At 42.3% G+C, this 21,961-nt stretch overlaps 1 protein-coding gene and 1 long non-coding RNA gene across 2 annotated transcripts in view; one reads left to right on the forward strand and one right to left on the reverse strand.

The window, feature by feature from the left end:
* The window catches only part of LOC141094478 (uncharacterized), a 43,788-nt gene extending 36,444 nt beyond the window's left edge, over window positions 1-7,344 (forward strand). Inside the window, exon 3 of the long non-coding RNA XR_012233084.1 lies at window positions 7,237-7,344. This is a non-coding gene — a long non-coding RNA (uncharacterized lncRNA). The remainder of the gene's footprint in view (window positions 1-7,236) is intronic.
* DNAJC15 (DnaJ heat shock protein family (Hsp40) member C15) overlaps window positions 7,195-21,961 on the reverse strand; it is a 53,925-nt gene continuing 39,158 nt past the window's right edge. Inside the window, exons 5-6 of the mRNA XM_073580305.1 lie at window positions 19,398-19,468; window positions 7,195-7,849 (exon numbers count right to left, since the gene is read on the reverse strand). Of these exons, the coding sequence (XP_073436406.1) occupies window positions 7,779-7,849; window positions 19,398-19,468 (142 nt within the window). The 3' untranslated portion in view covers window positions 7,195-7,778. The remainder of the gene's footprint in view (window positions 7,850-19,397; window positions 19,469-21,961) is intronic.

Below are 21,961 nucleotides of genomic sequence, written 5' to 3' on the forward strand. Positions count from 1 at the left end.
ATGATTTTCTGCAATTAGGTTTCATTAACGCCTTTTAATGGTGGCAGTTAAGGGTACTTATTCTTCAGCATCGCTTTTTAACGGCGCTGAGAAAGTAGTGCATAGTGCCTCCCCAGCGTCAGAAAGTGTCTGGGAGAACATGGTTCGGGTCGGTTTTTATCGTCTCCAATCTTGTGATCGCCCTATCACAGTGATCAAAATAAAAAAAATAGTAAATCAAACACCGCTTTACCACCCCCTTAGCTAAAAATAATAACATAAAATTTTTAATTTTTTTTTCCATTCTATGCAGTGAAATACAGCAAGACAAAGAAAAATACATATGGTGAATGAATCACCTTAAACAAAGCATATATGTTGTAGCAGCAAGAAAGGCAAGCTGTAAGATAGAAATACAAGAGGTGCAGAAAAGGTAGATTAACCCGGCATACAACCTTGGAGTGGCAGAGGGACCCCGATGTGCGTTTTGCTTCTTCTTAGAGGAGCGTGGGTCTGGAGGTACTGACTTGTGGTTCTTATATGCTGTGCTTTAATCAGATGTGGCAAAGGCTGGGTTGCGGTGCTTCCGCCGGCTGAGCATGCATGAACTGGCCAAATTATGTGCTAAGTATCTCCATTTTTTCTTTATGTCTAAAGCAGTAATGCTATTCCTATCTCATATTTACAAGCTTTAGCACTACAGAGTGCAACTTTCTGTAGTAATCTGTTATGATCTATATAATAAGCTTGGGTGTGTTCCCATTTGTATGTATTGCATTTTGTTATGTTATACAGGCGCTTATCACAAAATTAGAATATCATCAAAAAGTTAATTTATTTCAGTTCTTCAATATTTAAAGTGAAACTCATATTATATAGTCAGTAAAAACAATGATCTATTTCACGTGTTTATTTCTGCTAATGTTGATGATTATGGCTTACACAAAATGAAAACCCAAAAGTCATTATCTCAGTAAATTAGAATAACAAAAAAACACCTGCAAAGGATTCATAAGGGTTTAAAAAGTATGTTTCAGTAGGCTCCACAATCATGGGGAAGACTGCTGACTTGACAGATGTCAACAAGGCAGTCACTGACACACTCCACCCGGAGGGTAAGCCGCAAAAGGTCATTGCTAAAGAATCTGGCTGTACACAGAGTGCTGTATTCAAGCATATTAATGGAAAGTTCAGTGAAAGGAAAAAGAGGGGTAGAAAAAGGTGCACAAGCAACCGAGATAACCGCAGCCTTGAAAGGATTGTTAAGGCCACTCAAAAATTTGGGGGAGATTCACAAGGAGTGGACTGCTGCTGGAGTCATTGCTTCAAGAGCCACCACACACAGACATATCGAGGACATGGGCTACAAGTGTCGCATTCCTTGTGTCAAGCCACTCATGACCAGTAGACAACGCCAGAAACATCTTACCTTGGTCAAGGAGAAAAAGAACTGGACTGTTGCTCAGTGGTCCAAGGTGTTGTTTTCAGATGAAAGTAAAGTTTACATTTCATTTGGACATCAAGGTCCCAGAGTCTGGATGAAGAGTGGAGAGGCAGACAATCCAAGCTGCTTGAGGTCTAGTGTGAAGCTTCCACAATCGATGATGGTTTGGGAAGCCATGTCATTTGCTGGTGTAGGTCCACTGTGTTTTATCAAGACCAAAGTCAGTGCAGCCTTCTACCAGGAAATTTTAGAGCACTTCATGTTTTCCTCTGCTGACAAGCTTTTTGGAGATGGACATTTTGTTCTCAGAAGGACTTGGCACCTGTCCACACTGCCAAAAGTACCAATATCTAGCTTAAAAACAACAGTATCACTGTGCTTGACTGGCCAGCAAACTCACCTGACCTTAACCCCATAGAAAATCTAAGGGGTATTGTCAAGAGGAAGAGGAGAGACACCAAATGAGATGAGCTGATGGCTGCTATCAAAGCAACCTGGGCTTCCATAACACGTCAGCAGTGCCACAGGCTGATAGCCTCATTGCCACGTTGCATTGATGCAGCTAAAATGATCGCCAATGCTTTAAAATGGAAAGCCAAACCAGAAAGATGTGGAAGAAAACGGAAGACTACCATTCGAATGGATGGAAGAATAGACATAATGGCAAAGGCTCAGCCAATGAACAATTGAAAACCAAATTACAAGAGCCACCAGATTGTCAAGGAATCACCTGCTAAATTACAAAGCTAAAGAAGAAAATAACCGAGTGCCTCTAGTAGTCACCTACAACCCAAATCTGGAGGTGCTAAGGGGAGCTGCACAGAAATTACAACCTTTACTACAAAAAGATGCCCGATTGAAATCCATTTTTCCAGACCCCCCACTGCTGTGTTTTAGGCAGCCCCCAAATTTAAGAAGCATCATTGTCAGAAGCTCCCTGTCCTCTACAACAGCTGCAGGAACCTTTCCTTGCAACCAGAAAAAATGTAAAACCTGTCCATTTATAATGACCACGGACAAGATAAAGATCCCCAACTCACATCAGGACTACAAGATCGCAGGTACTTTCAGCTGCATTACATCTAATGTGGTGTACTTAATTATTTGTACTAAATGTCCAACTGGGGGTATGGATGTGGGGGAGACAGGGCAAAAGCTTAGAACAAGGATGAATGCTCATCGTCACACAATAAGAGAAAAAAGAATGGATCTACCTGTGGCAAAACATTTCTGTATCCCTGATCACAGCAGCGTGGATATGAAATTACTGGTATTGAAAGGTAACTTCAATTCTCAGAGAGAGAGACGAGTTTGGGAGTACAAATTTATGACGAACTTTGACACTGTCAGTGCTGGAATGAATGTGTCGCATGGATTTATGTCTTTTTACATCAATTAAGGAATTTCCTTTTAAAACCGTGTGGGGGCATCACAACACAGAACTAGACCCCAATCAGAGGACCATAAAACATCCGGACTCCTTATCTATGAACTGGTGAAATGTTTATATTTATGTTTCTCCCTCTCCCATATTGATAGTTCTGCTTCACGTCACTTGTCTTATCTATTGCATTTTTTCTAGGCTGTATTGTGCATAAATATGTGACTCTTCAGATTTTGTATTAGTCTAGCCTGATGGAGAGACCTGAGTAGTCTCGAAAGCTTGCAATGTGTTACCATCTTTTCAGTTAGCCATTAAAAGGTATCAACTACTGAGGACTCTCAATCCTGAATATTTCACAAAATCTTTAGACTTCCATATATTGGGAACAGTACACACTGTTCTCTAAATCAAAACATGAAGAGAAATATATATAATTTTTAACTACTTTATAGAAAATAAAAAAAGACCATTGGGCTGTTCTAAAAAATAGCAGTTTCTGCATTTGTCTTTACAAACTCACAATATGTACTTTTTATGCCGAATTAGCATTACTGTGAATCACTAACCTAATATTTAGTTGTATACCCAGTTTTTAGTTTTTTTTTTAGAACTGTTGCACATTTATGCTGCATAGAGTCAACCAAATTCTGGCATCTCTCAACTGTTATTTCAGCCCAGGATGCATTGACTATATCCCACAACTTTTTGGTATTTGTTGGCTTTGCCTAAGAAACACAATTTTTGATGTGACCCCCACAAGTGTTCTATTGGATTAAAGTCCAGGGATTGGGCTGGCCACTCCATAACCTCAATTTTGTTGGACTGGAACCAAGATTTTGCTTGTTTACTTGTGTGTTTAGGGTCATTGTCTTGGTGAAACACCCATTTTTAGGGCATATCCTCTTCAGCATAAGGTATCAGGACCTTTTCAAGTATTTTAATATATGTAAAATTGTTTGACATGAGGTAATATAATTTATGCCAAAACAGTGTTTAATCTGGTTAGTCATATTGGACTGTTATTATTTTATTTTAGACACTACTATACTGTGTGTGGGGATGGCTGTGGGGAAAATCATACTGTGGATAGGTGTTTTAGGGGGCATCTTACTATGTATAGTAGGGCTGTGGGGACATATTACTGTGTATTGGGGAGTTGTGGGGACATCATATTGTGTTGGGGCTGATGGGATATACTGAAGTCTGGTGCTGTGGGACATTCACACTGTGTGGGGGTGGCTGTGGGGGACAATTACATGGGGGGGTGCTGAGGGACGTCATACTGTCTTGTGAGGTGCTATATGGGCCTTCAAACTGGTATTATATTGTGTTGAGGTAACTTTCGCAGCATAATAATGTCTAAGGGGCAATTTGGTGGCGTCGCCGTTTGCATAGGGCACCGTGGAGTTATCATACTGTGCGCATGGGTGAGAATTCCCTGTGGGAGTGTCATACTCTATAACGATGATGAAAGGGATACAGTATCCGGTGCGAACACTAGGGGTTTCGGTACTGGCATAATTACTCTGTACTTGACGCAATATGCAATGTACCTTTGCTTCTTCAAAAGTTAAGATGTACAATTCCACCTAGTTCACTGAATATTTTTGATGTGTGGGGTGCCCAATAAGGACTTTTGCTTTGAAGCCCCGTAATTTGTGTGTGTGTTCCTGTGGTATACTGATATGTCTTATACTGATGTGTGTGTAATATTGTTACGGTATATGTTGTATACAGATGTGTGTTATATGTTTTATATTGTGTTAAATGCATGTACTGCTGTGTGTGTGTTATATACTGATGTGCAACAAAACAAAAAAAGAGCCAGAATATATGTTGGTATAAGTGCAATGCCTAAGAGTGCATTCACACTGTGGACTCTAATATGTGAATAGTAATAGTACACGTAACTAAAACAGGCTACTTAGTTAACATTATTTTGATCTAACTGTGCAGCCATGCTGCCCTTTTGGGCCATCAATTTTGTTAATATAACTTTCAACCACGAAGATGTGGCTGCACAGTTAGGACTCGATCATGCTCAGCCCTTATCTATTTGGAAGTCTGTTGACACATAGTGAGATGAACTAAAAGAGTAAAGGGGGTTTTACACTAAGCGATATCGCTAGCAATATCGCTAAAACGTCACTGGTTTTGTGACGTTATAGCGATATTGCTAGCGATATCGCTATGTGTGATACTTACCAGCGACCGGCTCCCCCGCTGTCCATCGCTGATCGCGCGAGAATGTCCGGCTCCATTTCTCCTCGGGCGCTTCCTGCTGAGACTTCCTGCTGTGACGTCCAGCGACGCTGGACGCGGGCGGGAGGACGCAGGATCGCTGTGTGTGAATGGTAAGTATCGTGCGCTGCGTCGCTGCTGCATCACTGTGAGATCTTTCTGTATGAAAGCTCACTAGCGATCATTTAGCGATGCACCAGCGATCCTGACCGGGTCGGATCGCTGGTGCATCGCTAAATGTAAAAGGGCCTTAAGGCACTGTCCCGATTGGGTAAACCACTTCATGGTGGGACGGATTTTATGCTTTTTTGATCAAAGTAGCCAGTTTTATTTACATGTACTATTACTATTCACTTATTACAGGGTATTTGCTTATATTGCTTTTATTGTAGGTTTTATATAGTGATGTGAACTTATAAACTGATGCGTTTTATATAGTGATATGTTAAATACTGATATGTGCGTATGGTTTGATGTTTGAGAGCTTTATGTGTTTATGAAACAGAGGTGTGCGCGTTATATTATGTGGGGCATCAGACTTTGTGGAAGCATCCACTGTGGGGGCATCAGACTGAGAATGTACTGTAGGTGCAGCATCATACTGTATAATGTAAACTGTGTGGGTATTAATCTATGTAGAGGGGGGGCACTATCGGCACCATGAAAGGATACCACTGTCAGGAAACATGAATTGGGCAGCAAGGTGGCTCAGTGGTGAGCACTGCAGCCTTGCAGCGCTGGAGTCCTGCGTTTGAATCCCACCAAGAACAACATCTGCAAGGAGTTTGTATGTTCTCCCCGTGTTTGCGTGGGTTTCCTCCAGGTACTCCAGTTTCCTCCCACATTCCAAAGACATACTGATAGGGAATTTAGATTGTGAGCCCCATCGGGGACAGTGATGATAATGTGTGCAAACTGTAAAGCGCTGCCGAATGTTAGCGCTATATGAAAATAAAGATTATTAATTGGGCCTCACCAGGAGAACATTTCTGTATGGGCGCATATTAAGGACTAGATGTAGTAAGGCTTAGCGTAAAATAAGAATTGCAGCTCCAAGGACTGCAGTCTGTGCCCCTCTTTCTAATCGTACCACAAAGGTTTTATGAGTCATTAGAGAACCCGTAGTTTAACCCTTGCCCTTTGCAACTTTCCAAGACAAGAACAAATCCACTTTCTGTCTGAAACCTGTATCAGGTTTAAGGGATCTATTTAATAATGTTTTCAGTTTATATGTTAAAATCTGGTGACAGATCAGCTTTAAAGGGACTGTCAGCACCGAAAGACAATCAAGTGTAGGCACTCACCATGACCAAATATTTAAGTGCACCTTCCCACCTGCTTATTTTCCATCTATCTCTTCCTTCTCTGACTCTATGAAGCTAGAACCGTTAATGAAAGAAGAGGAGAGTGGGAGAGATCAAGGGAAAACAAGCAGGTGGGAAGGTGCGGGTAAATGTTTGGCCCCGCCATGATGCACTGAGCACCTGTACTTCTGAACAGTCATTCTACACTTTAGTCCACAAAATAGCTGTTTCCACATTGTGATATAAACGACATCTGTTTTAAAAAACATAACTGAATACGGTAATTTGACGGGGGGAAAAGCATGAATTTAAAAACAAATTAGAAGATTGAAATAAAATGTTAGGCACTGCAACATTTAGGCTTTCTATAGGGAACCTCTATTTCAGCATGCTAACATTTATAGGTCACTACACGCTCAATATATCAAATGGCTCATTGCCCTCACAACACAATCTACATAACAAAGGTAGTGTAGCTCACCAGTGTGTACTCCATTAACACAGTAGGCCTGTTCCTTAATTTCCTCCTGAATATTATGCATCTCCCAGCCGGGGCTGAACATTCATAATGATGTCAGGAATTGTTTTTCTGCCCACTCACAGACTGATCTTTTGAACTTACGGCTTATTAAAGCTCAGGGGGTCCTTGATGTGTTCTATAAAGTGTCATTTCTAATGTGCGACGCATACAATTTACATTTTATATAATTGCCGGCTCTGACATTTCCCTTTAAATAAAACGGATAGCTTTCCTCCCCTCCTGTTAAAGTTGTTTGTGAGTTTTCCGCTCTATTCAGCCAGTAGTTGTTGATTGCAGGGAGAAGCTGGCAGCGACCACAACATATTTTTATTACATATTTATTTTTTTTCTCCACATTACATAGACGTGCTCTGCATCCAATGTATAAAGACGATGGTCCAAAGAGAGAGATGATTGTGAAGCTGGCGGACGGCCGCTTATAAGAACAGCTGGGATCCAGGCACAGAATGTGATGAAGTTTCTACAGCTCCCGCTCTTCTGAGCTTGCCAAGGTTACAGCACTATCTATTTGCCAGGGAATATACACAAAATAGGCTGAAAAATATTCAGATTCTGGACTGGCTGCTCATTTAGTCCATACACAGAAATGGAACGTACATCTATGTTATTTAGGTCATTCGTGTCACCGGTATTCTGTGTTCGGTTGTAGTTTTGCAATCATTGCACACTTTCCTTGCAGTTGTATGAAAATATAAGAAGAAAAAAAAAAGGACAGTCTCTTTCATCAAATATACAGAATTATAAACTGTATAAATAACATTTAAAAAGAAATAGCAAAATTTTTTTAATTTTGCTTTTTTTGTTAACATGTAGACAGGTGCAGGCAGTGCGCCATCTTTCCTGGCAGCAAATAACTTAATAAAACTTAATTATTCATCTGTTATGTCATTGTTTTGTACTAGACTCCAGTAAGTCCTTTGCTTCATTTATTTTCATTGCTATATAAGGGGATCCGCCTAAAATGAAAAACAAAAGATGAATGAAAAACGCAAATTAAATAGATCAAATGCATGTCGTTGTTTATTTTACGTTCCAAAACCATGATATCCTGCGAGTGGAGTCCTAGAGCTTTAAAAGCTTCTTTCTTTGAAGGCGTGACAGGACAGACGACTGCTGTTAATAAATTAGACCGAGCATCCATGCAAATAGCAGTATCTGCAAGCAATGCTAAATCAAAGCAAAGACACGGAGAAAAAGAGCAGCAATAAACTGTGAACATATCGGCGTATGCTTGTGTGTGCCCGTTGGTGGGCAAGGTCTAGAAATATGGCTTTTATTAGTGCAATCAATTTAAAGGGGGTGTCCAATTTAATTAAAACACCACACACAGGCAGCAACACAGCTAGGTAATATATACACACCAACTTTATCCTTCAAAGCTAGTGAATGGCTGCAGCGGTCACATTGGGAAGTACAAGTTATCAATGCGGCTAAGAAAAACAGAAGGACAGAGGGGAAAATTGGACAGGCAGTGCTGGAACGCGGGGGATGACATGGGCAAGTATAGGACTATTTTCTGTATAGTTCTGCCTGTGAGCAGCTTTCTAAATAATTTGGACAACCCCTTAACGTATGCACAAAACTGTATATTCCAAGTTGTTCCCAGCGATGTTGCTCCTATATAAATATTTACGCTCATGCTCTTTCATATACTTTCTATTTCATACTGAGGCTTAGTTTCACACAAATCACAAGGTATTACAGAGGTAAAACGTATTAGGCTACGGTCGGACAAGTATCAAAGTTTAAGGATCTGTCACATCTGCAAGGTGCACTGTGTACGGGCATAGGAGCTACATACTATATACATACACTAGTCTGAAAATCAGACCGGACTAGTGCATGCTGCTGTTTTTCATGTCCGCGTGGAAAATTGTCCATATGCATTGGCCAGTGAGCAGTCTATTACACACGCGAACAGCACACGCACCGATACATTTATGTGCTGTACCCTTACAAAGACATTCTCTCCTAGTATTTTTTTTTAGGTGTGAATACTTCTGAAATATAGTAAAACATGCAGTAAGTACATTTCTGCCTCTGTATTATCTACTTACAGTACATCGTTGTCCACCCATTTGGCTAAGAAGTTCCATCACTATTATAGGTGGGAGATGAACATAGGCAATCACCTACCTATAAAATAGCATTATTCTAGCCACCAAAGTTCTGCCCACTCATGGTCCAGAGACAATGGAAAGCCAACACCCAACCTTCATAGTACCAATAAGGGGCCATATTTGAAATACCGCCACTACATTTGTTTACATTGTCAATGCATCTTATTTGACCCATCAAAGACGACCATTTCAGTGTACTTTTTTGGGTAGAGCCTACCCCATACATTTTAGTGGCCCATGATGACCCCTACTGGAGAACTTTGTTAAACTAATAGCAACTATACACTTCAGAATTTTTTTTCTACTGTAATACCTTTTGGTCTACTCTATCAGTTTCATTCCATATTTAAAGCTTTTTTAAAAAAAAAAAAAAAAAATGGGGCAAAAACAAAGGTTTTACATTATCTGACACATACTGATGGCCATGTAATATTATTGATTAGTGATGAGCGGACTTGCTCAGATAAGGTGCTCGTGTGCTAACCGAGTGACTAAGGCATACTTGAAAAATATGTTCTGCATGTCTCGTGTCTATTCGACAATTGCAACACATGCATAGATTGCCTGTTTGTTAGGCAATCACTGCATGTGTTGCGGCTGTCGAACATTTGTGAGATATGGAGGCAGAGACTCAAACATATTATTTGAGCACACCGAAGTCACTTGGTTAGCACATTCGCTCATTACCAATGCTGATATAAAGACAAAGCTGATAACCTTTTCACTAATGCCTTTGTAGCCACTAGATAGCACAGTAAAAGAATAATATGCTAATTGTTAAATTACAACAATAAAAGAGCCACCAATGTGGTTATATGATTTGACCTAATGCCTCCTAGGAAGCATCCCTTGCTATACTCTGGATGTTGGGTTCTTATGCCTATGGAACCAGTTCTTCTAGTAGACAACATCTTCCTTGTGGACAACTACTTCCACTGAAGAAATAAGGAAGGCATTCATTAGAACTGTATTAGGTACTATCTTTGGATCTTTCTCAGGTACAGCACATACTGGTGAGTGTCTATGACAGTAATACTTAATTCTAGAAACTCATTATGCTCCATGACTTTGCACAGAACAGTTACCTGCCCAGGAGAAGCGATATCTTTTCTTGCCCATTTCAGGCAAGAAAGAACACTCACTATATAAACAGATTAAATAGTATAAGGGAACCTTACGTTTAATATACAGTAGTTATTAACGTGAAGACAGCACACAAAATGTCTTGGCAGAAACAATCTACTTCCTCAAGAGACAATCAATTACACTTGGTCGCCACCTTTATTGTTTTTCCATTCACCAATAAAACACATTGATTAAAACTAAGTTAATAAAGCTGTAAGAATTTGATAGTACATTTTTACTGCCCTTTAATAAATGGTGGCCATAAAATGAAATAACTGGTGTCTCACTACAATAACTATCCTTTTCCGTGAAATATTGCATTATATGACTGCAACTGCTTCATTACAAAGTAACCCGGTAGTGTCCGCCTCCTTTATAATACAGGTATTAGGACAAGGGTGGAGGACTTAACCTCTGAAATTAAGAAACCACTATGGGCCCAATTCATATGTGGGAGAGAAAGAGCAAATGAACAATAGCTGTTCTGTATCTGTGTAGATGTATCTTCAACATGCCCAGAATTAAGTAGAACTGTGCTATTAAGTGTCTTTTCAGAGTAAGCTGTTGCGTGTGTATACATAAAGATTATTATTTCTAGCCATTCTAGGTCTTGTAACCTACATTTTGGCAGTTTTTCTGTATTAGCAGTTTCCACATTTTCACTTTGTGTACTTTGTCTCTTTTTTTCTCTCCAACCTCTCCCCACTACACTGCAGACAGATTTGTAGACAGTTCTGAGCAGTTTTTGATTAAAAAAAAAAAAAGACTGAGAAATGGGGAAAGAAGTTTATTTCCTTGATACATTATATTAGTTTCTTAACGTCACAAATTACCATTTAATAACCTAAGCTTATAAAGCTAATCTTTATCTTTTCCAAGTACAAAACTATGACACCATTTTGTTTTCACATTTCTCCTGTTTTGCGGTGTTCCTTTATTCAGAGTACAAGATGAATAATAAGAAGCCATAAATAAAACCTTAGGCACCAGGGACTGCAAAAAAACCCCTAAAATATTTTCTCCCCTTAGCCCCATATATTATGAGAATATTTCAAATGGCTTATAAAAGACACTGTGTGGCTGCAGTAGTTTTAAAATGTAACAAAGGTCACATTTTCATTTTACTAGCTACTGCTATTTTTACTATTTACATTGGATGAAGTCTGAAAAGAAAGAATGGCATGCTATATATCTGCAGCCACAATCAGGAGTGGAATATTCAGAGGAAAAGTATAATAGAAGCACGTCACCACTTCTGTATTAATCACCCACTCCTGGTTTTGGCTTACAAATACTGGTGTAAAATACTGACCAAATACTGAACGTGTGAACTGGATCTAAGGCGTCAAACAGTGTCTACACAAACCATAAGAAGGTGTTGGCACAACCATGGCCTACAAGCCAGATGTCCAGCTAGAGATGATCCATTGACCTCACACCATGGCTTTAAAAGGCTGTCATGGCACAGAGCAAGACAGCAATGAAGGCTTCAATGGAGGTCTATCCTCTTTAATGATGAGCACTGCTTTTGTCTTGGACACAATTATTCTTGAAGATTGGTTGGAACAACACTTGGGCAATACCAAGAAAATGTATTCCCGAAGCAACACCGGTCCTACTGCTGGGATTATAATGTAAGGTGGCATAATGTACCAGGACCAGTATAGCCTTCATTCCAGGTACTCTAGCAGCTTGGCACTACATTGATTTGGTCGTAGACTCATTGGTACGGCCATTTCTCCAAAATGTCACACAAACCCATTTTATGCAAAACAGAAGCCGCGGAGACACCATCACATGTTTCTCAACGCAAGCAATCAGATGGTGTCTCCACGGCTTCTGTTTTGCATGTTTTTGCATATTTCCCATAAGGGATGGGGTAATTGCTCTAGAATCACTGCGTTGAGAAACACGTGATGGTGTCTCCGCAGTGTTGGATGTTGATCTCCATGAGGTCAATCATCCTCATTTTTCACAAACCCATTTTAGACACGACAACACCAGACTGCAAGTAGCTGGTGGTTATGTGAGCACCCTACCATCTCCTGCAGCGTCTCTGGACTTGTCTCCCGTTGAGCAGATCTGGGACGTCATTAATTATCAATACTAAAGCAAGCAGCCAGCAACAGATCTTGGTGATTTCTGTGCCCAAGTGCATTCAGCATTGCAGAGCTTTCCTCAGACAACCATTAATAATATCATTGACAGCAGCCAATGCTTGGAAGGGCATGGATTATTGTTCATGGTGGTTATCCTTGATATGGAACAAATAGAGATGATTTGAAAATTTTGTTTCTATTTTTTCATCATATGCATATCATTAATATGTTTATCCAACTTGTGATTTCCATAACGCCATGAGTTTTCCTTTTTGGTACTGCAATATTGAAAAGGTTGTCAGGTCTAAGGGTGTGTGCACATGCTGCGGATTCTGCTGCTGTTCCGCAGCGAATTTGGCCCTGCGGATCCGCAGCAGTTTCTGCTGCGGTGTACAGTACCATTATTCCCTATGGGAAATGGAAACTGCATGTCAATTCTTTCTGCGGATTCCGCAGCGGTTTACCATCTCCTCCATTGTGGAGATGGTAAAACCGCAGGGCAAAACTGCAGGATAATCTGCAGGTCTTTTGACCTGCGGATTTATCTGCGGATTTTGAAAATCCACGCGGATCAATCCGCAGCAGATTCTGCAGCGTGTGCACACAGCCTAAATTGATACACTCTGCGACTGTAGACTTTTGAATCCCTTCAGCGCATGCACTTTGTGGATTTGAAGTTTCTGAGCCGGGAAAGGTGGTAGCGGTGCGTTATGCATACGCCCGGCCATAGCTCGTCTAGTGGGTGCAGCCTTGTTCAATACAAGAGTATGGAGCGAGGCTGCACCCACTAAACAGGTTCTGGCCAAGAGTATGTATAACTCATACATCATTGCCCTTCCTGGCTCAGAAACCAGCAAATCTCCGCAGGGTATAAAGCATGCCCTGTGCAGATTCATAAGTCTGCAGTCACAGAGAGTGACTCCAGACAACCCTTTAAAGGATGCACATGGCTTTACAATATGCCTACATGAAACAGGTTTTACTATATGTTGCACCAGAACATATTTAGAGCACTATAACATCATGCCCAGGATATGCCCATTTCTATATATACTCCTAGGTTCAGGGGTTATATTTAATGGTACGGGTGAAGTGTCAGCACAGTGTTATAAAATGTGAAGCGCGTAGTAAATCGTAATATACGGAAAGCAAAAAATAGTCTCCTCTTTGACTTTTGAAATACAGCGTAATGTTTTACCATCTGCTATTTTTAAGCTGATGCAGGCATGAGCATATGGGTGAGCTTTTCTCCAGCAGATGCGGTCTACTTAGAAGTTATAATAATAGTCTTTCTGTAAAATAAATCATTTACATTCAAAACCTGGCTAGTTACAGCATTTGTGCTCCGGCTCTGCAGCCTGTAATTTCCAAACTCTGAATGGCATTAATATTTTATGGCAAGTTTACAGAAGGCAATCTCACTCAGAAGAGCTTTTATTTCTTGTGTATTACCAAAATGGAAGTGATTGAGCAGACTTTTTTCCCACTTTTAGCAACACCGGTTATAAATGATTAAGCACAGCCTGCTTTACAATAATGGAGACATGAGCAGACATGGACAACCAGCATTGTAGATGATGGAAAGAGAAATCGTGCAGGTTCCTGCAAACAAAGGCAGAGCGTACAATATAGTTTACTTCTAAGCACTGTAAAAGGAAGATTCGAACAAGGATTGTCCACGTACTGGCCTTAAGAGATGATAAGCTCATATGGAAGACGAGCATGGAGCAGCTCTAGGCATGTGTGAGATGAGCATGGAGCAGCCCTAGGCATGTGTGAGATGAGCATGGAGCAGCCCTAGGCATGTGTGAGATGAGCATGGAGCAGCCCTAGGCATGTGTGAGATGAGCATGGAGCAGCCCTAGGCATGTGTGAGATGAGCATGGAGCAGCCCTAGGCATGTGTGAGATGAGCATGGAGCAGCCCTAGGCATGTGTGAGATGAGCATGGAGCAGCCCTAGGCATGTGTGAGATGAGCATGGAGCATCCCAAGGTATATGTGAGACATGCATGCCATTATCATGCACAGACAGATGCAGGAATTTTGCTGCTACAGTCATTTCCACCAAAACTCTGTCATACCATCATTGCAGCTTTTTCAATATCTTCTGCATGCAAGATGTCAGTACCATAGCTAATTCCTAACCTTAGGGTGATGTAGTGCGACTTCAGGTGGGTTCATATGAAATGTAAAAGTTGACCTTTGACTCCTTAGAAAAGTCTGCAAGTGTCTCACATGATCTTGGGAACATTTCCTTTAAGGATCTAGTTTTGTAATCTGTCACCAGGTTGTTACAAAAAGTATTGTGTACCAAAAAGTATTGCCAGTGAAAACTACAGCTTGTCCCTCAAAAAACAAGCTGTCATACAGTTCTATCTATGGCAAATTAAAATCTGAGTGCCAGAATATGCTGACCAAAAAAAAGAAAAAAAAATTATAAAAATTTTTATATATATTAGCTGAAGAGCATGGCGCTGCCCGGGCATAGTAACTAACTGTGGTTAGTTATAACAAAATATAATTATCCTCCTCTCTTCTTGCTCCCTCTTCGACCGCTTACAATCTGGCTTCCAGTCACACCACTCCACTGAAACTGCCCTTACTAAGGTCACCAATGACCTCTTAACCGCCAAGAGCATGCGACACTACTCTGTCGTCCTACTCCTCCTGGACCTGTCGGCTGCCTTAGACACAGTGGACCATTCCCTATTATTACAGACCCTCTCATCCCTTGGCATCACAGACTTGGCCCTATCCTGGATCTCATCATACCTAACAGACTCACACACCACCTCCTCACCTCGCCCCCTATCTGTCGGAGTCCCACAAGGTTCAGTCCTAGGACCCCTGCTCTTCTCCATTTACACCTTTGGCCTGGGACAGCTCATAGAATCTCATGGCTTTCAGTATCATCTCTATGCTGATGACACACAGATCTACATCTCTGGACAAGATATAACCTCCCTACTAACCAGAATCCCTCAATGTCTGTCCACTATTTCATCCTTCTTCTCCGCTAGATTTCTGAAACTTAATATGGACAAAACAGAATTCATCCTCTTTCCCCCATCTCATGTGACCCCCCCAACGAACCTATCCATTACAGTAAATGGCTGCCCACTCTCCCCAGTCCCACAAGCTCGCTGCCTCGGGGTAATCCTTGACGCTGATCTCTCCTTCAAACCACATATCCAAGCCCTTTCCACTTCCTGCCGACTTCAACTCAAAAATATTTCACGAATCCGTTCATTCCGCAACCAAAAATCTGCAAAAACCCTAGTCCATGCCCTCATCATCTCTCGCCATGACTACTGCAACCTCCTGCTCTGTGGCCTCACCTTGAACACTCTCGCACCCCTCCAATCTATTCTAAACTCTGCTGCCCGACTAATCCATCTGTCCCTCCGCTATTCCCCAGCTTCTCCCCTCTGTCAATCCCTTCACTGGCTCCCCATTGCCCAGAGACTCCAGTACAAAACCCTAACCATGACATACAAAGCCATCCACAACCTGTCTCCTCCATACATCTGTGACCTCGTCCCCCGGTACTTTCCTGCACGCAACCTCCGATCCTCACAAGATCTCCTTCTCTACTCCCCTCTTATCTCCTCTTCCCACAATCGCATACAAAATTTCTCTCACGCATCACCCCTACTCTGGAACTCTCTACCACAACATATCAGACTCTCACCTACCATCGAAACCTTCAAAAAGAGCCTGAAAACCCACTTCTTCCGACAAGCCTATAACCTGCAGTAACCACCGATCGACCAAACCGCAGCTCTACCCTCGCCTACTGTATTCTCACCCATCCCTTGTAGATTGTGAGCCTTCGCGGGCAGGGTCCTCTCTCCTCCTGTACCAGTTATGACTTGTATTGTTTAACATTATTGTACTTGTTTTTATTATGTATACCCCTCCTTACATGTAAAGAGCCATGGAATAAATGGCGCTATAACAATAAATAATAATAATCCTCCATCCCATAGTCCCGTGCCCATATACCCATCATACATATCCACCATCCCATAGGCCCGTGCCCATATACCCATCATACATATCCTCCATCCCATAGGCCCGTGCCCATATACCCATCACACATCCTCCATCCCATAGTCCCATGCCCATATACCCATTATACATATTCGCCATCCCATAGTCGAGTGCCCATATACCCATCACACATCCTCCATCCCATAGTCCCATGCCCATATACCCATCATACATATTCGCCATCCCATAGTCGAGTGCCCATATACCCATCACACATTCTTCATCTCATAGTCCAATGCCCATATACCCATCCGCCATCTCATAGTCCCGTGCCCATATACCCGTAATACATATCCTCCATCCCATAGTCCAGTGCCCATATACCCATCACACATCCTCCATCCCATAGTCCCGTGCCCATATACCCATCATACATATCCACCATCCCATAGTCCAGTGCCCATATGCCCATCACACATCCTCCATCCCATAGTCCCGTGCCCATATACCCGTCATACATAGCCTCCATCCCATAGTCCAGTGCCCATATACCCATCACACATCCTCCATCCCATAGTCCCGTGCCCATATACCCATCATACATATCCACCATCCCATAGTCAAGTGCCCATATACCCATCATACATATCCTCCATCCCATAGTCCCGTGCCCATATACCCATCATACATATCCACATCCCATAGTCAAGTGCCCATAAACCCATCATACATATCCTCCATCCCATAGTCCAGTGCCCATATACCCATCACACATCCTCCATCCCATAGTCCCGTGCCCATATACCCATCATACATATCCGCCATCCCATAGTTCCGTGCCCATATACCCGTCATACATATCCTCCATCCCATAGTCCCGTGCCCATATACCCGTCATACATATCCTCCATCCCATAGTCCCGTGCCCATATACCAGTCATACATATCCTCCATCCCATAGTCCCGTGCTCATATACCCGTCATACATATCCTCCATCCCATAGTCCCGTGCCCATATACCAGTCATACATATCCTCCATCCCATAGTCCCGTGCTCATATACCCGTCATACATATCCTCCATCCCATAGTCCAGTGCCCATATACCCATCACACATCCTCCATCCCATAGTCAACCATTATGACATCATAATGAGCGGTGGGGCTTGATGACATCAGTGTCGCCATGGCAACCTTTGTGACATCATAATGAGGGGCGGGGCTTGGTACGCACAGTTTCCCCAGTATGTAGATAGGCGCATTATGACATCATAATGAGGGGCGGGGCTTGACGCGTACACTTTCCCCAGGATGTAGATAGGGGCAAAATTGTTTGGTGAATTGGAACGTGCGGGGTTAAAATTTCGCCTCACAACATAGCTTAGGACGCTCTTGGGGTCCAGACGTGTGACTGTGCCAAATTTTGTGGCTGTAGCTGCGACGGTGCGGATGCCTAACCCGGATATACACACATACATTAGCACACACTTTGAGCTTTATATATTAGATAATCTATGGTGGCAGATCTCCTGGAGATCTATGTCTGGCCCATAAATCTTGTTACACCGCTCCGCCATACTCACCCGGCCTCCGCTCCCACGCCGCAGTCGGCCTCCGCTCCCACGCCGCAGCCTCTCTCCACCCGACGGCCGCGGCGGTCATCTGAGACGGGCTCACGACCGATGCCCTCCCAGCATGCTATGCGCATGCGCCATAGGCCGCGCCTCCTTCCTGTTTCTTATGCTCCGGCTGTGCCCTGACCCGGAAGCACCTTTGGACCAATGGCTGACCAGACGGGGCCATATCAGGCCGCTTCCCCCTGAGGGAGGCGCCTGATAGTTGTGTTTCCTAGCACTCTGGCCTCGCTTCATCGTGTGCTCTCTGCTCCTGCAGTTCCGTTCTCGGCTGCTCCCCGCAGCAGCCTCTCACTCCTGCTACCCGTGTTCCTTGTTCTTGTCCGCAGTTCTGCCTCCTGTATTCCTGTCGTACTGCTCCAGTCCTGTCTCCAGTGTTCCTGCCGACCTACTTCAGTCCTGCCTTCAGCGTTCCTGCCGTCCTACTCCAGTCCTGCCTTCCGCGTTCCTGCCGTCCTGCTCCAGTCCTGTCTCCAGTGTTCCTGCCGTCCTACTCCAGTCCTGCCTTCAGCGTTCCTGCCGTCCTACTCCAGTCCTGTCTCCAGTGTTCCTACTCCTGTCATTCCTTCTCGTTCCAGTCTTCTGTCTCACTTCTTTCCGTTCTCCTGGTTCCAGTCTTGTTCTGTCATTCTTTACTCCAGTCTCACAGTCTTACTCCGGTCCATCCTGAGCCGCCCCTCTCGGTACCGGCTACCGTGGTACTTGAACCCCTGGGCCTGCTCCTAACGGTCCCTGTATAGGGGTCAGTTCCACCTGGCAGCTCGCCCGTGGCCCCTCGGTGCCACGGTCCAGAGGGTCCACTCCCGGGGATCCTGCTCCAGACCACCCATGCTAACAGATCTTAACAGCTCATTTACATATTAAGAAAAATGTGGCTTTCTCTGGAGTAAAATATCAAGTCACAGATATCAAGGTATCATTTTATTCAGCTTCCTATGACCTACATGCCCATATAGAAAACGTTGGAGGGTTGCTCCTATTGACAGATTCCCTTTAAAAGAGTATATGTCACAAATCTCACAACACAAACCATATACAATATTAAATAGATCTTAGGCCTGATGAGGCTGGTGTACTAATTTCAAAAATCTATATCAGATTGGGTATATCAGACTTTTAAAAGTTTTCCTGAAGTTTCAAAATGATTGTACATTGGATCATAGATCGATTTTATACTGTGGTATTGTAAAATCTGGCGACACGTTTTCCTACAACAGAGCCTTGTCATGTTAATCAGAGGGGGATCTCTACTGTTCACTCACTGGAGAACAGTCATAGTCTCCTGAAATCCATGACTGTTACAAAATCATCCAAGAGTCTTACGACAAGTCTCAAAACTCATCTTGTCAGAAAACTCTAATATGAAAAAGTGCATCACCCATTAATGGCAACAGTAAGGTACAGCGGATACAGAGGAGAGGCACTCGGGCAGATATATTATCTGGTTCGGATTCATTTTAATACCATATTCTCTATATTAAAGAGACAACTTTGCAAAACTGATTTAATGCTAAAAAAAAAAAGTTATTTTACCTTTATCTGGATGATTTAAAATCATGATTTTCCGATGTGCCATCCGGATCTTGGATTTGCCAGCAGATGGACTGTAAAAGTAAAGTTTTACAATAAACTGCATCAACTACTGAGTGTGAATTACATTTTACAGCCCTGAAGTGCAAATGGAGCAGGACTTTTGCCATCTAGTGGACAACATCTAGTACTGCGCAAGCAATTTCACTATGAATCTATTAAGAAACGTGACCGCGCTGTACTAATTACCTGACACAGTAATTGTTCTTCTACCGATTAGTTTACTGTAATTCCGTGCAGATGAAGGAAAAGGGATATATACATATCTTGGAGCAGGAAGGACAAATTGCAGGCTTATCCACCGACTCATAGGGGCATTTCACTGTTTGACAAAGTTACCGTAATCATGCAGAATCTAAATGTTATAATCACTTAATTGAACACATAATGGCTTATTTTAGGGATTTCGGAGAAAACGTACAACGTCACTACACATTGATGATATAGCCCAAAGTACGGTGTTGGTGATGAACACGCTATCACAACAGATTCCCAGTTGTTGACTTGCAAGCAGGGGGGTAACTATAGAGCTGGAGGAGCCGGTATGGGGGTGCGGACTGCAGGGGGGGATTTAGATGCTGGCCAAAGAAAACAAAAAAAGCCCTGCGGCTGCTCTGCAGTAGAAAGCTGCCCCAACAGGACACTGTGCGGACACTAATAGAAGACGCACCATCCAATCTTCTGAATGTCAGAGCACCACGCCTCTCTACTGTTATCAGCCACCAAATATAACAGAAACCACTGAAAATGTATTATTGAAACAAATAGACACAGCAGGAAATCACAATGAGGTGATTATTATGGGGGACTTCAACTGCCCCGACATAGACTGGGAAACTGAAACCTGCGTATCTCAGAAAGGAAACCAATTTCTGTCAGTGACCAAGGATAATTATCTGTCACAACTTGTGTAGGGCCCAACTAGAGGGACAGCCCTTCTGGACTTAATTTTAAGCAACAGGCCACATAGAATAACAGAAGTACGAGTCGATGGGCACCTAGGGAACAGTGACCACAATATAATACAATTCCACTTGTCCTCCAGTAAGGTGCCCTGGAAGGGGGTTACGAAAACGCTGAATTTCAGGAAAGCAAAGTTTGATCAGCTTAGAGAGGACCTTCGCCGAATTGATTGGGACAATGTCCTCAAAAATAGGAGCACAGAAAATAAATGGGAAATAAAATCAGTTTTACACACCCACTGCGAGCTAGCCATACCATACAGAAATAAAAGGGCTAGGAACAGGAGAACACCAATGTGGCTAAATAAGGATGTAAAAAGGGCAATAAATAACAAGAACAAGGCATTTAGGAAGCTAAAACAAGAAGGCAATGAAGAAGCATTAAAAAGTTATAGAGAAAAAAATAAAATGTGTAAAAAAAACAAATACATTTAGCAAAAGTGGAAACTGAGAGACTCTTTGCTAAGGAAAGTAAAACAAACCCCAAACTATTCTTTAATTATATAAACAGTAAAATTATTAAAATTGATGGTGTCGGCCTTTTAAAGAGCAATGAGGGTGAAATCATAGAGAGCGATGTGGGAAAAGCAAATGTTTTAAATACTTTTTTCTCAACAGTGTTCACACAGGAAAAGGATTTGCCAGGGGAAATGCAGAGTGATAATGTAAACTCCCCATTAAGTATTACCAGCCTAACCCAGGAAGAAGTGCAGAACCGCCTTAGTAAGATTAAAATTGACAAATCACCAGGCCCTGATGGCATTCACCCTCGGGTATTAAGGGAGCTAAGTAATGTGATAGACAGGCCTCTATTCCTTATATTTAAAGACTCTATAGAAACAGGGTCTGCTCCTTTTGGATTGGCGGCAAGCAAATGTGGTACCAATATTCAAAAAGGGGTGTAAAAGGGAACCTGGAAACTATAGGCCGGTAAGCTTAACATCTGTTGTGGGTAAAATTTTTGGAGGGTTTCTAAGGGATACCATTATGGAATATCTCAATGTTAATAAATGTTTAACTCCATAGCAACATGGATTTATGAATGATCGCTCCTGTCAAACTAACCTGATCAGCTTCTATGAGGATGTAAGCTCTCAAATGGACCAAGGAGAATCATTGGATGTAATTTATCTCGACTTCTCTAAAGCATTTGACATTGGCCCACATAAAAGATTTGTAAGTAAGATGAGAAAGCTTGGGCTAGAGGAAAATGTGTGTAGATTGGTAGGTAGCTGGCTTAGTGATAGAAAACAAAGAGTGGTTATTAATGGTGCATACTCAGATTGGGCCAGGGTTACTAGTGGGGTACCACAGGGTTCTGTATTGGGCCCCCTACTATTTAATATATTTATTAATGATCTAGTGGATGGCTTACACAGTAAAATATCAGTATTTGCAGATGATACAAAACTATGTAAGGTAGTTAACACAAAGGAGGACAGTTTGCAACTACAGACAGATTTGAGTAAATTGGAGAATTGGGCTGAAAAATGGCAAAAGAGGTTTAACACAGATAAGTGTAAGGTTATGCACATGGGAAGGAGA

This window comes from Dendrobates tinctorius, unplaced genomic scaffold (genome assembly GCF_039654945.1).
Source record: "Dendrobates tinctorius isolate UK_male_01 unplaced genomic scaffold, ASM3965494v1 ptg000064l, whole genome shotgun sequence".
Classification (NCBI taxonomy): Eukaryota; Metazoa; Chordata; class Amphibia; order Anura; family Dendrobatidae; genus Dendrobates; species Dendrobates tinctorius.